General features: G+C 42.3%; 5 protein-coding genes across 5 annotated transcripts; 4 read left to right on the top strand and 1 right to left on the bottom strand. All coding sequences in view use genetic code 6, as the record gives it.

Moving 5' to 3' along the window:
- Positions 1–129: 129 nt before the first annotated feature.
- Positions 130–873, bottom strand: SS50377_27326 (uncharacterized protein; the record flags this gene model as incomplete). Its single annotated transcript, XM_067911118.1, has 1 exon — positions 130–873. The coding sequence occupies one exon, from the start codon at positions 871–873 to the stop codon at positions 130–132; it is 744 nt and encodes a 247-aa protein (XP_067761805.1).
- Positions 874–930: 57 nt separating this feature from the next.
- SS50377_27327 (uncharacterized protein) lies at positions 931–1,398 on the top strand (the record flags this gene model as incomplete). Its single annotated transcript, XM_067911119.1, has 1 exon — positions 931–1,398. The coding sequence occupies one exon, from the start codon at positions 931–933 to the stop codon at positions 1,396–1,398; it is 468 nt and encodes a 155-aa protein (XP_067761806.1).
- Positions 1,399–1,511: 113 nt separating this feature from the next.
- Positions 1,512–2,504, top strand: SS50377_27328 (Lysophosphatidylcholine acyltransferase/Lyso-PAF acetyltransferase; the record flags this gene model as incomplete). Its single annotated transcript, XM_067911120.1, has 1 exon — positions 1,512–2,504. One exon carries the CDS (start codon positions 1,512–1,514, stop codon positions 2,502–2,504), a length of 993 nt encoding a protein of 330 aa, XP_067761807.1.
- Positions 2,505–2,620: 116 nt separating this feature from the next.
- Positions 2,621–3,235, top strand: SS50377_27329 (uncharacterized protein; the record flags this gene model as incomplete). Its single annotated transcript, XM_067911121.1, has 1 exon — positions 2,621–3,235. One exon carries the CDS (start codon positions 2,621–2,623, stop codon positions 3,233–3,235), a length of 615 nt encoding a protein of 204 aa, XP_067761808.1.
- A 350-nt stretch (positions 3,236–3,585) lies between these two features.
- On the top strand, positions 3,586–15,747 carry SS50377_27330 (Midasin; the record flags this gene model as incomplete). Its single annotated transcript, XM_067911122.1, has 1 exon — positions 3,586–15,747. One exon carries the CDS (start codon positions 3,586–3,588, stop codon positions 15,745–15,747), a length of 12,162 nt encoding a protein of 4,053 aa, XP_067761809.1.
- Positions 15,748–15,833: the final 86 nt, after the last annotated feature.

Consider the following 15,833-nt stretch of genomic DNA (forward strand, 5'->3'; position numbering starts at 1 on the left):
AAGAATTCACAATAGCGCTAAAGGCGTCTACTAAAACACCCAACTGAAGTAAAATTCGAACAAATGGTGCTATAATAAACGTTACAACTCGGTAAGTGGTCTCTTCACCTCAATCCGTACCACACCAAGTCAACCCCCTCCAGCCCCTGCACAGCTGTTGGTCATTATATCCTCAATCACCAGGTCCTACCCAGCCCTAAAAGGTACGTACTGGAGCGGCTCTCCTGAATTTTTCCGTGCGAGTTCTAGCTGCAGCTGCAACGCGCAGATTTCCCTGCTCTGCAGCGCGTCCCGGTGCTCCTGCGCTTTCACGTAATTCGTGAGCTTGCGCAGCGTTATCGACTCGAAGTTTTTGAGCCTTCTGGCGAGAGCCAGCAACTTGTTCTGGTCCACAGTGTCCTTTTAGAGAGTGATGCGCAGATCCTTTAGCTGCGCCACGACAGGCTGGAGGCCGGGGAAAGGAGGGAGAATTACGACCTTTTGGGCATGAAAACGGCTATTTTGCAGATCGTTTTCGCTGCTTTATGCCGCTAGCTACTGCCCCAGGAAATTGATGCGCTCCTGCTGACTGGAAATTATTTCCTCCGCCGTTTTCAGTTTTCCGCCGGACAGCTTGCTCTGCTGGTTCAGTTCCACTGCCTGCTTTATTTTCGGGATTAGCTACTTGAGCTGGTCCTGCAGCTCATCGTTACTTTCCTGCAGGTTGAAATTTTGCTCTTGCAGCTCTTTGATGGCTTTTTGGTAGTTCTTTTCCTTCTATGTAAACTTCATTTCCGCTACTATGATATCCACTGTACTCAGTTTGTTGCGTTTGCGGTTCATATACGAGGCGTTCATGTTAAGCGCTGTTGGCGACAAAACCGCAGAGCGCATTTTCTGAAAATATAGTAATATACATATAATATAATTTTAAAATACCCTTTCTTTCTAATGGATTTCTTGAAGAAATTCTAAGTATAGTCAAAATTGAAAGAGGATGAGGAGTAAAAGCGTGAAATATAAAATTTATAGATATAGAATCCATATCACGACTTTCCAGACTCTCCTCGCCATATTTACAAAAAGTTGACTGAGCTTTGTAAGATAACGGAATTAGAGGAAGATAATACAGAATTTACAGGATTCAAAACGCTTTAAGAAGATTTTATTATAACAGCAGATGATAAAAGATCAGTAAGGGTCATTGGTGTTGCTAGGAATGCAACAGCCACAGACTTGTAGTAGAAGTTTTGCACAGTTGGCGATATCAAGAAAATTTCATAAGGCGGAGGAGGATGGATCATTGAATTTGTTGATGAATCACTTGTTGCCATGGCTATTGAAAGGATTAGCGGGTAGATGTTATTAGGTTAAAAATTAAAAGTTGAGTTAAAGAAGACGTTATTAAAAAAGAAGTGAAGGCTGTTATTATCGATTATTTATAGTTGATTGAAATAAGTCCGTTATTGATATATAATAACTTTTACTATATAATATATTATGTAGTATAATCTATATTTCTTTCCATTAAAATGGCTCCAGAATTCCCTTATGAATATACACCTACTCATCCATTTTTATACCAAAAAGAGATTAAAAATTTATAGTATTACATACTTCATATAATATGTATTGTTACAGCACCATTTTTGGCAATCCCTAAGTTATTGTTAGTATTAATTTGGATGGGAGTTTCTGCATTTTTTGTTTCCGTATTTAATGTCAAAAATTAAAACCTACCATAGAGTAGAATAATTTATCCTATTTACAGGTTTTTCTGGTGGTTAGTCTTAAAAACCTAATTTATTCATATTAGAATTATCAATAAACCAAAATAAATGTAACCAGTGTTAATTTCTAATCATACAAACATGAATGATGTTGTTACTCATGGAGTATTATTGGCACCTAAATATTTAGCAAGATCAGACATGTTTGGAGCTTTTGGTATAGGACCAGTTATAACAGCTAATAGATCATTATCCGTTTAAAAGAACACTTCAAATGCATAGTTATTAGATGATATGAAACGTATTTGTGATGAATTCAATACTAGTCAAACCCCTTTGTAAATATTTCCTGAGGGGACAATTGCAGCTGAACATTGCGTCCTACGTTTTAGAGCTGGTGCTTTTAGATTAAATCATGATGTATAGATTGTTGCGTTGAAGTATAAAAAGATGTTGCATAATGCGTGGCTTTGTTAGTCTGGTTTGCGCCATTTAATAGACCTTAGCTGCAATTTTGCAAGTATTCTCGAATATATTTATTTAGATGTGGTTAAAAATGAAACACCCGATCAAGCTGGGAAAAGGCTGGCCGATACATTAGGCAGAGTTTATTTGCCGTATACTAATGAAGATTATCAATGGTTTAATGGAAAATGTGACTCTAAAGACAGATGCACACATGAGTATATTAAGGATTTTGGTTGGATGGGCCAAATTGACGAATGGAAACAAAAATGCAGTGCAAATAATCTTGACTGGAGATACTTCCACGAAGAGTCTTATTTCAAAAAGTGATCTAATTTTATCATTGATTTCATGCCAAAATCATCCAGTTTTAGCAATTTACGGCATTTATCTCTAATTCTGTTGTGACCATGAGAAGCTGGCATGCATATTTGCATTCTCGCGACATGACTATACCACATATCATACAGATGTTCAGATGCTGCCATAACTGCTTTCGCCCCGGCAGGCCCAATATTCCAGACCACCAATATGCGGAAATTTCACTTCGCAAAATGAGCCTCGATGCGATTTTCCAGCAGATAGCGTACCAGATCGACACCGGTGCCACCACGCTCACTATAGACCATGTACTATAGCTGAAAACGATCCAGAAGACCCCAGGCGTGCCACTCAGCCAGCAGTTCAGCGTGGCGGAGATGCCGGCGCTCGCCCCGAGCCCCGAGGCGGTGGGACAGCCAGCAGAGCTTTTGGATCAGCTCGCTGCAGTAGTACTAGGCAACCAATTTTTTAGCGTGCAGGTGGCGTCCCAGCAAGGCCAGAGCCGCCCGGTAGTGAGCACCTGCGCAGCGCAGATTCTGCACACGCTCATGGAGGTGCGCCGCCGCAGCGTCCCGGAGCGTCTCTGTGATTTCTTTGGAGCTGCACGCGGCGGGGAGGCGGAGGCGCTGCGTGCCGAGGTGCGGGAGCTGCGGGAGACGCTCGAAATGACGCAGGAGCAGGTGGATCAGCTCATCGCTGAGAACGACGAATTGCAGGCGCAGGTGAGCCTCGTTGTGTGAGCAGTTCTAGCGCTTATATCACTTTTTACTTATATCACTTCGCACTTATATCACTTCGTTGCGCGATAACGCCGAAGGGCCACTAATTTTTTTTGTTTTAAGGTGTTCAATCTGAGCATTTTAGGCACCAAATTTGCCCAAATTTGCCCTGCCACAAACCGCGAATTCCGCTACCCACTTCTCTGATTTTTTATTTGCACTTTTCGCAATTCGCTCCGCCTCAGTTCCTTCCTTTCTTTGGACTTTAAGCCATTTTCCACTCGAAAACGACCCCTTCCATACACCACTCCTTAATTTTTTATATTCTATATAATACTATATAATAATCATATATCGCTCCCTTCCCGAAAATGCCGTTCATTCACCCCCAGCACCAGCAGCTGCTTGCTGCGATCACAGTACCCCACCCGATCCTGATAAGCGGCCCACCAGGCTCTGGAAAAACGTGCCTGGCCAACGCGCTGCGGGACGTCGTGCACCTGCCCCTCAGCGCTTCCCAGGACCCGAAGGACCTTTTCGGGCAGGTGACGTGCGGCCAGACGCCCGGACAGTTCTTCTTCCGCGCGGGGCCGCTGGCGCGCGCCGCAGAACGCGGCCAGACGGTCGTTATCGAGGCCGCGCCGTCGCTCGAAATCGACGTTTTTTCTGGCATAATTTGCGTTTTGGACGCGCTGGTGACCGGAAAATCGCAGTTTTAGCACGGAAATCGCGTTTTTCGCGTTGCGGAAACGTTCAGAATTGTCGTAATTTGCGCCCAAACGGCGAGGCTGCTGAAGAGCAATTTCGCCTCAAATTTCGTGCAGATTCGGACCCAAAATTTCACTGCGCGGCAGGTCCTGGAGATGGCTGGCGCGCCGTTCCAGCCTTTTGTCGAAATCCTGCGCCCGCTGGAAATGCCAATTTAGAACTTGCTGAAGGCGATAACGCGGCTCAGAAGCGCGCTGAATCGCCAGGTTTTGACGTTTAACGCGCAGTTTTTGCTCACTTCCGACATTAACACCGTGGACGACAAATCGCGGTTTATGATCGTGTCTGAAATCTGCCAGTGCTTCGTTTTTCAGTTTCCGCCCAAAAAGCAGCAATCGCTCATCTAGCAGCTCGCGTTTTTATTTTTTTTGGACCTAGAGCACTTAAATACGTTCATTTTTGATTAAGAAATTCCAACTGATATAATCAATAATGAGTATTGCGTCGGAAACTACGTTTTCAAGCAGATTTCTCCCAGTAATTTCAACTTTTAAGCTCCGAATTTCGCGCTCACAAACTACACCAAAATACTGTTAAACTACATCCAAGCGGCAGTCTCAAACAACGAAAATCTGCTCCTTATATCATCGACAGGAATTGGCAAGACGTACACGCTCGAAATCGCAGCAAAAGCGGCTGGAAACGACCTCAAAATTGTAAATTTATCCGCCCAAACTGATATAACAGACCTCATCGGCGGCTTCAAACCGGTGAGTCAGCTAAGCGTCGCGCGGACGATTTACTAGAGTACCATTGCATTAATAAATGAGGTTTTGGATGCAAAATCCACTTAAAATAACCAGTTTATCGAGCGCATTTTTGCACTTTTCACAGCCAAAAACTATGTAGAAATGAGCGCTAACTGCATTCGTTTCGTTCGTGCGTTTTAAGGCGCTAAAATGGCCGAAATTTAGCCTTAATAGCATGTTCTTATAAATGAAATCTGTCAAAATTGCGAGCAAATTCAGCGCTTTGAGAGCGCAGAATCCAAATTTTATTTTTAATTTAAGGAGGGTATACTGACATAAGCGCTGATATAAGGTAGCTTTATCCTGTTCGATGAAGTAAATCTGGCATCTACAGAGGTTTTGGAATATTTGCAGCAAGTGCTTCAAAATGACAGTATCGTGATTCCTGACTTCTAGGACGAAAGTCGTAACTGCCAGGTAGTTCGGAAGCACAAGAATTTCCGAATTTTTGCTAGTATGAATCCTGCAAGCGATGTAGGCAAAAAGTAGCTTCCTGAAGCGATTTAGCAATAATTCACGGCTATTTATTTAGAAGAAATGTCGAACAAAGCTGATATAACGAAATTGATTCGGACATATTTATAGAATTAGACTATTGATGTGGACGATATCGTGGACTGCTATTTTGAGCTTAAAGTGTGGCAGACCAGTAAATTGAAGACTGTAGCTTAGCAAAATCCTGTTTTTTCGATAAGGTTGCTATGTAGAGCTTTACGGTTCGCTTAAAGACATCATGTAAGTTTGTCTTTGTAGAGAGCCCTTTTCGAGGGGTTTTCCTTGTTTTTCACCAGCAATTTGGATGAAGTATCGTCTGAAATGGTCAATACATTACTGCGCCAAACGTTCAAAATCACGCATAATAATTTACAGTTTAAACCAAATATCGAAAATTTGAAGTTTTTATATCAAAGTGAGCTTTATCATGTAATAGATTAGATTTATTTCCCGATAGGCCCTAAATTTTTGAAAACTAATGATTCCACTGTATCGATATTAGAGAATCAAAATTAGTTTGTTCTAACTAAGTAAAATACTGTTTACTTGCATTAAATTATTAAGTCGCTCCTTTCTAACACCTCAGTATTGTTAGAAGGTGTGACTTCGTCAGGAAAGTCATCTTTGGTTACATTTTTGGGGAAATAGCTAGGTTATGAAATTGTAAGAATTAATAATCATGAGAATACTGATTTGCAGGATTATTTAGGTAGCTTTAGCCCTAATGAAGAGACTGGGTAATTAGAATTTTCCTATGGACCTTTAATTCGTGCCATGAAAGGAGGATATTGGGTTATTCTTGATGAATTAAATTTATGCAGTAGCGAAGTTTTAGAAGCTTTAAATAGGTTACTAGATGATAATTCTGAAATCTATATTTCTGAAACAAATGAATTTATTAAACCTGCTCCTGGTTTTGCACTGTTTGCAACGCAGAATCCACCAGGTATTGTAAATGGCTCCAGTTATGGAGGTAGAAAACAGTTATCTGAAGCGTTTAAAAATAGATTTGTGATGATTGAAGTTAGTGAAATAACCAACCAAGAACTTGAGTTTATATTATCTAAACGAAATGGAAGTGACTAACTTCCTGAAAAGTTCATAAAAGGCCTTATAAATATTTGTTCAGATATCAGAGTAAAATTATAAAATACTGTTTCAGGTGTTAATGTTGATTTAGTTTCGTAGTAGTTGACATTACGTGATTTATTCAGAGTTGCCGATAGACTTCCTAGTACTATTGATGAGCTGGGTTTAACTATATTTATGCTATTAGGTGAGCGTCAAAGATCGTACGATTTGAAGAAAATCGTTTTAGATATCATTAACTTACACTTGAAAATACAAATAACTTTTTCGGATATAAGCAATTATTACAATAATTTTACTATACCTTTATAAAATATTATTAAAACTTCTCAGGCGTACTAACAATTTTAAAAGTTAGTATTCACACCATCATTTAACAGGATCTTTACATTAACATTACTAGCTCTCTAGAATCACGAGAACCCAACATTAATTGGAGATTGTGGTGCAGGAAAAACACAGGTGGCTGAACTTATTGCCGTCGTTTTAAACATTTAAATGGAATCAATTAATCTGCACAAGAACACTGATGTTACGGATTTTGTAGGTCAGTTAAGGCCAGTTAGGAATAGAAGCGAAATTGAGGAGCTTATTACCTAGTATTCGGCAAAAATCGATGTTAACGGCTTCTACGAAAAGCGGATTCAGCAGTTAAAGCTGCAACTAGACAAAATATTCACTTGGTACGACGGCCCCTTAGTCGATTGCATGATCAAGGGAAAACTTTTACTAGTAGACGAAATAAGCCTCGCGAGCGACTCGATTTTAGAGCGCTTAAACAGCGTATTTGAGACCTCACGCGAGCTCACAATCTCAGAAAAACCGTGCAGCGGCCAGGTAGTGACCAGAATTGTCGCGAACCAGCGCTTTTACTGCATCAGCACAATGAACCCCGGAAACGACTACGGCAAGAAGGAGCTCAGCCCGGCGCTCAGAAATCGAATGACGGAAATCTACGTCGAAGGCATAAGCTGCCCGGACGAGGTGGAGCTAATCCTCAGCCTGCGGCAGCCCACGCAGGTGCTCGTAGACGAAATTCCGCTGTCCAGAGCCACGCGAATTTTCTTCGAAATCATCCAAAAGATGCGATCCGAGTTCTACCTGGGCCACAATTTCAGCTTCAGCATCCGCGACCTTTTGGGCATTTTCGATCACGTGAGCTACGTCCACAGGGCCGAAAAGTCGATTTCCGGGGCGCAATTCTTCTCAGAATTGCAGCTCTGCTACATCGACGGCCTGCAGGTCAAAATCTGCAGCCCCGACTCCGATTTCATCGATCAGCTCAAATAGTTCATTTTGGACGAACTAAAAAAGTCAATTCAAATTCAATTTTCCACTCCTATTTTGCAAAAAATCACGCTCTCAGAAACGTCACTTTAGCTCAATTTTCCGCCAATTGAGCTCTCGCTGGGGCCGCATTTCGACCTCGAGAAGTCGAATTCGCTCCTTTCCAAATTCTGCATAAACTCCCCGGGAACGCTGAAAAACGCTGCGATGATTTTGCGCGCAATTTCGAACGCCTCAAATCGGCCGATTTTGCTCGAATCGGCCCCCGGCGTCGGCAAGACGTCGCTGGTGCAGCACCTGGCGGAGATTTCGGGTCGCAAAATCACGCGAATTAACCTCTCGGAGCACGTCGATTTGGCCGATTTGGTCGGTCAGGACCTGCCCTCCGAGAGCGGGATTTTCAAGTTTACGGCCGGCGTGCTGCTGCAAGCGATTTAGAGCGGAAATTGGGTCCTGCTGGACGAGCTGAATCTCGCGAATTAGGCCGTTCTGGAGGGTCTGAACGCGCTTTTTGACCACCGGAAACAGATTTTCGTACCCGAAACGAACAGAATCGTCAAATTGCGGCCTGAAGTGAAAATTTTCGCAGCGCAAAATCCGGCCTGGCAGGGCGGCGGGCGCAAGGTGCTGCCACAGAGCTTCCTGAACCGGTTCAACTGCCTGTTTCTGCAGAAACTGCAGAGCGTGGATTACGAGTTCATTTTGGAGAAAATCGACGGGGGCGCCGTTCTGGGCCAAAATTTGGTGCGGATAATGCTCGAATTGCAGCGCACGGTGGGCGTCACTTTCGGCGAGCGCGGTGGGCCCTGGGAGATCAATTTGCGCGACGTTTACAGGGTATTGGACTTCGTCAAAGCGAGCGAAGTCTGCGCTGAAGATTTGTGGTTCGTGGTATGCAGCGTTTTGCTGCTGCGCTTCCGGGGCGAAACGGACGCTGTTTAGGGGCTGAAGTGTATCTAGAGCGTTTTGGGGCCTGAAATTAGCCAAAAGTGCGTTTTCCCGCTAATAAGAACTGATTTGGTCAAAAATGAGGTAAAATTCGGTAATTTGAGGTTTTCTGGGGACTAAAAGCTGCAAAAATTCGTCGTTGAGGACTACCCGCTGCTGTACTCGGTTTGCATGTCGGTTAACGCAGCTACGCCCGTGCTTATGGTCACAATTGCTGACCAAAACGTCGTTATCGACCGCATTATATCAGAAGCCAGCCAGCTTTTCAACGAAAATTTACTCACAGTTTCGCTAGCCCAAAGTACTGATATAACGGATATTTTGGGCTGCTACGAGCAGCTCAGCCTGAACAGCATTCTGATCGAAATCGTGAGCATCCTCGAATTTTTGCTGCGCATAAACCAAATCGACTCGTATTTGTCGTTTAACCAGCAAATCTACAATCTGGTGACGAACAGCATTACGGAAAGCGAGGCAAAGGCGTTTTTCGCAAAATTGCACGCCTTTATCGCCCCAAACACGCACATTTTCGGCCTGAAACACTCGAAAATGCACGAAAATCTCACGCACCAGCTGGCGCTTTTCGCGAAGTACGAGAACGAGCGCATCCAGGGCCGCTTCGTGTGGGCCGACGGCGTCGTCACGAAGGCCATCGAATCGGGCCAGTGGCTGCATTTGGCGAACGCGAATTTCTGCTCCGCGTCGGTTCTGGACCGCCTGAATTCGCTGCTGGAGCGGGACGCCGTCCTGTACCTTTTCGAGCAGGGAACGAGCGAGATTCGGCAGCTGCAAATCCACAAAAATTTCCGCGTTTTCGTGTCCTACGACGCGAAATTCGGCGACGTTTCGCGGGCGATAAGGAACCGCTGCTTCGAGATTTGCGTGGACGGCCAGGGCTTCGTTTCTGAGCTTTTCGCCTCTGAGGCCGCAAATCGCGAATTTGACAATTTGCGGATAAACGCGATTTCCAGGGACGCCGCAGACCCCGTCGGGGCGCGCGTTTTGGAGCAGTTGGTTAAGGAATTCCCGATTTGCGGTAAATAGCAACTTTTGAGCGTTGCGCAGGTCGTGATGCAGCGTTTCTATTTTTAGAGTTTGTCTGATGAGCAGCAGGCGCTTCTTGTTGATATTGACAGTTCCAGCCATTCACGGTTATTGACGCTGCTGCAAACGACCAATTTGTAGAAATTCTTCTCGTTTTTGGTCTCGTACGAATTCCAGTCTCTGCAAAAATTCGGCGAGGAGCCGATTATAGCGAATTACAAGATCTCCAGAGGCGCGTCATTTGGTTAATAGCAGGAAATTTTTACCGGCTAAATTCTTGAAAATCAAGCTCAAATCGTCACAAATGAGTTCTGCAATTCTCTTCTCAATCTGGCTAACTAGAACACGTTTGATATACTGGTTTTGGGTGAAGTTTCTAAGTAATTGGACTCCGAAAACCTCTTTTACCAGGTCCTGAAACATACAATACAGTACATAAACCCGTAAGATCTGCAATTCCAATTTTAGAAGTTTTCCGCACTCCAGAAGCTCTCAAAGAGCGAAAAGTATACAATTAACGTATTTTTAAACTCGCTCTAGAACGAAAATCAGGCAAAATTCGCAGCTTTCCGTTCCCTTCTCGGGATCTCAAAATTCACAGTCAGAACGCCCCAATTCACACGATTTTAGAAGTTCCTTAACGACGCCAAATTCTCGGTCCAACAAGATACTTTTAAGTACACCACGACCTCAATTCTGGACTTCCTGCTGCGAAATGACAAGCTGCTCAAGTACGTCCCCGAAAAACACAATATCTTCGTCGAGAAAATGCTCGCGCATACGCTTTCAAACGTGCACTTTTTCGGTGAATTGACGCAGAAACCGTCAAAACTGAAAAATGGGCCGTTAACAAAAGTGCTAATCGGATTTTTTGGCGAGTACTTAAAAGTGTCAGTTTAGATGTAAAAATCGTTTTAAAACGATTTGCAGAACTTCTACAATGTGGTTTACCACAGGAATAAGGAGGTAATAGGTAACTTTTAAGTTGATATAACAGAAAAAACAGAATTTATATTTGACATAGCGCGTAAAATTGGCGTAGGCTTTAACTAAAATATTACATATTTAAGTACCATTTAGCTCTTAGTTCAGATATTTTAGCATGCCGATTTTAGCAGCGTTTTCGATCAATCTTTGCTAGCTAACTTCAATGGCAAGTTCAACTCCGGGGTGCTCGAGATTTTGGCACTCCAGAAGCAAGTTTTTTAGTAGCATCAAATTCTGACGCAGAGCCGTATTTTCACAGAAAAAACGTAGGCGGGCGACTTTTTAGCCCAAAAATAAGCCTTTTACACCAATTAGCTCCAGGAAGCGGCCGAAATGAACGTAGATAGACTGCAGTTCGACTAGGAATTTTACGAAGAGTTGTAGGGTCAAATTGAGCTTTTGAATATAAACAAGCTCTAGCAGCTGGTAACGCAGCCGCAAACCGACGTATTTGTCCAGTATTTAAATTAGTACCAACGTAACATTCACTAATTTTTCGTTTTCCTGGCCACAAAACCTCTGGTTCTAGTCCTGAGCTACGCGGATATGCTGCTGCCGGTAATTTTCATTTTTTCGTCTTTGCAATTTTTCATTGACATGGCGATCGACGAGTTTTAGACGGTTAAAAACCGCGAAAAAGCGCTCAATTAATCCACAGTTATCGACCTATTCTATGACGCAATCCCGCCGTACCAGGCAGTCAGATCGCTGACGCCCCAGATCGACCTCGCGAACGCGTATTACAGCGTATTTTTGAACCTCAGCAGAGATGATTCCACATACAAAACGTTCGTTTTCAGGCATCAATATTTGTCGCTCAGCCAGCTCGCCTTTATCGCGTCTTCGCACGAGGAGGGCCAGCTCGCAGAAGTGCGTCGCGTGCTGCTCGAAAAGTCGCCTTTCCGCTCCCGCCACTTCGCGAAATCGAACGATTACGACGGGGAAATCGAGCGCCAGCTGGCGGAAATGTTCCCCAGCTACGGCGACGATTTCCGCAAAATCATTGACGAGGCGGCGCGTTCTGACGAGGTTTCGCAGGAGGCCAATTTTAGCGATTCCCACCGCTTCATTTGCGATATCGGAAAGCTGCTAAACGGCCAAAATTCGGCGAAATTCGACGACGTGGACGTCAATTTCGACCAATTTGACCTGCTAATGCGGCTTCTGACTTCGAAAATTTACGTTTAGGACCAGAATACGTGCCTTTTCGTACTGTCCAGCGCGGCTGCGCTCTACAAGAAATCGCAGCAGAATTCGACCAAAAACTCGACTATTCTGGCGCAAATCAAGGCCCACAAATCGCGCAGGAGCCAAATTTGCAAAAATATCTACAAAAATCCGTATCCGAGCGAGGTCAGCGCAGCGATTTCGGAGCTCTCGGCGTTCAAGTTCAAACTTGAAGCTCTCGTGGCTGAATTTCCGGCTGACGCGCGTTTGGAGCAGATTTCTGATACTTTCACGCTCCTCTGCTCGCTGCCGGTTCTGCAGCCACTAGCGAAGTTCCTGACCGGTTTTGAGCAGCTTTTGAGCGTGATAATGCAGTGGAATGGAAACGCGCCGCAGCGCTTCCAGTTCGACACCCAGATCCTCACTGGCGTCAAGGCCACGATCGTGCACTGGCGCAGAATCGAATTGATGTCCTGGAACACGTTTTTCGACGATATCCAGCAGGAGCAGGCCGATTCAGCGCTCGTTGAGTGGCCACAGCTGCTGCTTGGCGCACTTACAGCCGCCTCGTCCAATTTCGTGGCCTACAAAGCCGATTTTGAGGCGCAATTTGCGACTTACATTTTGGATTCCACGTACGGCCAGTTTGGTACTCGAATCGAACTGATATAAGCAATAATTTAACTGATATAACAGTCGAAACTGGAGTACAAAATCCAGGTTATTCAGTCGCTAATTTTTATAGTTTCGCGCTATTCGCGTTTCGGCGAATTCGTAGCGAATCAGATCAAAACGGAGGAGGCGAGCGTGAAATAGGAGTTTTCAGATCAAATCAAGCTTTTCCAGTGGGATGAGCGTAATTTCACGACTTTAACGAGAGATCTGAGCAAATCGCACCGGAAAACACTCGAAATCATAAGAAAATTCAGCGAAATTGTCCAAAAACCAGTTAAAACGCTCGTCTTGTAGTTCACCGAAAAGGTTGCTTTAATGCCGTAGAAATTTGCAGAAAATTCTGAAAGGGATATTGAAAAAATCATATTTAATGTATAAGATTTACATTCTGAAAAATAAAAGAAAAATCAGCTTGAATTCAAGCTGAAGATATTCATCGACAGAATCAATGAATATTTCAACATTTAGCAGAGTAGCTCACAGTTATTTGAAATTGAAAAATTGAGTCAGATAAATAGCATGTTCGTTTAAATTGATTTATAGCAAAATTAGGAGATATTAGATTTCTACCAGCAGTTTATTGTGGTTTAAACTTCTATTAATATTGGTGTTTAGCAGGCGGAGGTGGATAAAATCTTAAAAATCGTCAACTATTTGTTAAATGCTTTTTATTAGTAGTCTTTATGGTTAGTTTAAAAGAAAATTTAAGACGATAATATTTGTGTTAATAAAGAAGCTTAGGCTGATGATAAGCATAAAGTCATTGTTTAGTATTTAAGCTTTATTTTCAAGTCTACTAAAATACTTAGAGATATTATAGGTGAAAATATAGAGATTGGAAATATATCAGAATTAATTAAGTCAATGTAAGATTGCTTCATGAAATTGTAGTCATTTAGCTTTTAGAGCTAGGACTATTAAGTTTAGCATAAAATTGAGCTTAATATTTAGTTAATAGCTACCGCTAATAAAGTTAAAGATATTTTTACTAAATAAATAGAGTATTACTCTAAACGGATGGCAAGCTGCATTTTTGATGATTTGCTTAAAAATATCGAATTTTTATTCTAATAAATACCGTAAATTTAAGAGTGTCAAGAACCGAATATATTTATTGTGTAATAGTTTGTTATTTTAGACGAAAGCTTATTCTAATAATAATAATAGTTTAATTCAAATTAATATTAAGAATTGAGCCTATATAGCCCAACATTATTATAAATCTTTACTGCAATATTAAAACATGGCTATAAGGAAAAGTAAGAAGAAGAGCAATAAGAGCAAAAATCAAAGTAGCCTGAAGATGGTGTTGGTCTAGGAGATGGTGCAGGTGATAATGCCATTAATGATCAAGTTAAAGAGGAAGACTTAAGCGACGATCAGCTATTAGGAAATGATAATGATAAAAAAGACTAGAATGATGACGAGAAAAATGACGAAAATGATGATGGAATTGATATGGATAGAGAATTCGACGGACAAAATTAAGATGTTAACAATGACAATGAAGAGTAGGAAGAAGAAAAAGAAGATTTAGAAAAAGAAATTAACCAGGATGAAGAAGGTGAGCAATAAGACTAAAAGCGTAAGTAAACGGAAGAAAGCGAAGAAGAACAAGAAGGAAGTTAACAAAAGCAGGATGAAGTAGGAGAAGAAGAAAATGAGATGAAAGCTGGAGACAACGACAATGATCAAAATGACGAAATGTCTGATATTTCCGAATAGAATCCTGAATATCAAGATCCTGACGTTGCGGAAGAATTCGAAGAGAAAGAAGAGCCGTAGTAAGCGGAAGACGACGAATTTTCAATGCAGACTGACCTAAATGATCAGTCAGTCAAAGATGATATGTCAGATGTCTTTGACGAAATTTTCAACGACGAGTTAGAAAATGCTGAAAACGAAGAGGAGAAACTAGAAGAAATCGAGCAGAAGTTCGAGGAGAAATAAGAAGACTCAGAGCAGCTTAACGACGAAGAACCCGAAGAGCAGCAGCAACAGGAGAAAAAAGACTATACTGAAGACCAACCAGAGCACTTCCAAAACGAAGAGGAGAACATCGAAGACCAAACAGGGTTCTAGAACGGCAACGATGACCAGGAAAGCTAAAGCGAAAACCAGTAAAAAGACGAGGAGAATGAGGTGCAAAATGCTAAAACGCAGTAAGAAAACAACGAAACCTCGCAAAATGATAACGAAGAGCCGTCCGAAAACGCTGATAATCAGGCCGAAATTCACGCGAATAAGAAAATGTCAAAGCAGAAAAAGAGCGATAATGCTGAAAAGAAAGAGCAAAATCAAATTGAATTCGAAGAAAATTCCAATTAAGTCGAAATCGACCTGAACAACAACGTAAAAGAGGTCATCAGCGACTCCGAAAACGACCAAAAAATGCAAGATGAGGCCAGCGACAAGGACGAAAATTTAATAAAATAAAGTGAAAAAGGAACGGAAAATGGAATTTAAATTGAAATTTTGCATACTGATATTACGCTGTAAACTGAGAAAACGGACTATTTAGACCTCTTTAAGCAGCAGCTGAACAAGCAGAAAATAAGCCAAAATGCTCAAATTTTGGCAGAGAAGCTGAAGGTCATTTTAGAGCCAAAACAGACCTCCTCGCTCGCAGGTGACTTCAAGTCCGGTAAGAAACTCAATTTACGCAAAATCATACCCTTCATTGCCAGTCAGTACCGGAAAGACAAAATTTGGCTCCGTAGAAATAAACCTTCGAAGCGGAATTACAATATTATATTATTAGTAGATAATTCCTTTTCTTTAAAAGAAGTGGAAATGCAAAATCAAATTTACTAAAGTATTTTGACCGTTTTTACGGCCATCAAACTGTCAGAAATCGGTAAGTTCGGACTGATCAAATTCGGCTCCGAAAGCGAGGTTTTGGTCGAGCTCAGCGACCAGCTGAGCGAGCAGCAGGTCATGAAAGGAATGGAAAAGATCGATTTCACGTGCCAGAAATCGGACTTTGCGAGCGGCATAAATATGGCGAATTCGGTGCTCGAAGACCAGCTCTAGGACGACAATTTGGTGCTGATCTTCACCGACGGCATAATCAACGAAAAACAGGGCGTTGGCGAGGCGTTGCGTAAAATTTAGAAAATTTCCATCCCACTTTTCATCATTCACAATAAGAATATTATACAGTAATAAAGCGTAAAGTTTGTGGAGGTCGACGGTAAGCGGAAAGTCCTGAAAACGGCATATTTGGAGGATGACTATCCGGTTCCGCACTATTGCGTGTGCGAATGCGAGGATTTGGCTGCAGAGTTGTGTGGGGCAATTGTGCAGTTTGTCCAAAGCATGTGATATTAATTACTATTATATAATAATATAAGGTATATTGAAAAATTGGCTTTAGCCCTAAGAAATTAAAAAATATTAATGATGATTAT

The sequence above is a fragment of the Spironucleus salmonicida genome, chromosome 7, assembly GCF_000497125.1.
Source record: "Spironucleus salmonicida strain ATCC 50377 chromosome 7, whole genome shotgun sequence".
Classification (NCBI taxonomy): Eukaryota; Fornicata; order Diplomonadida; family Hexamitidae; genus Spironucleus; species Spironucleus salmonicida.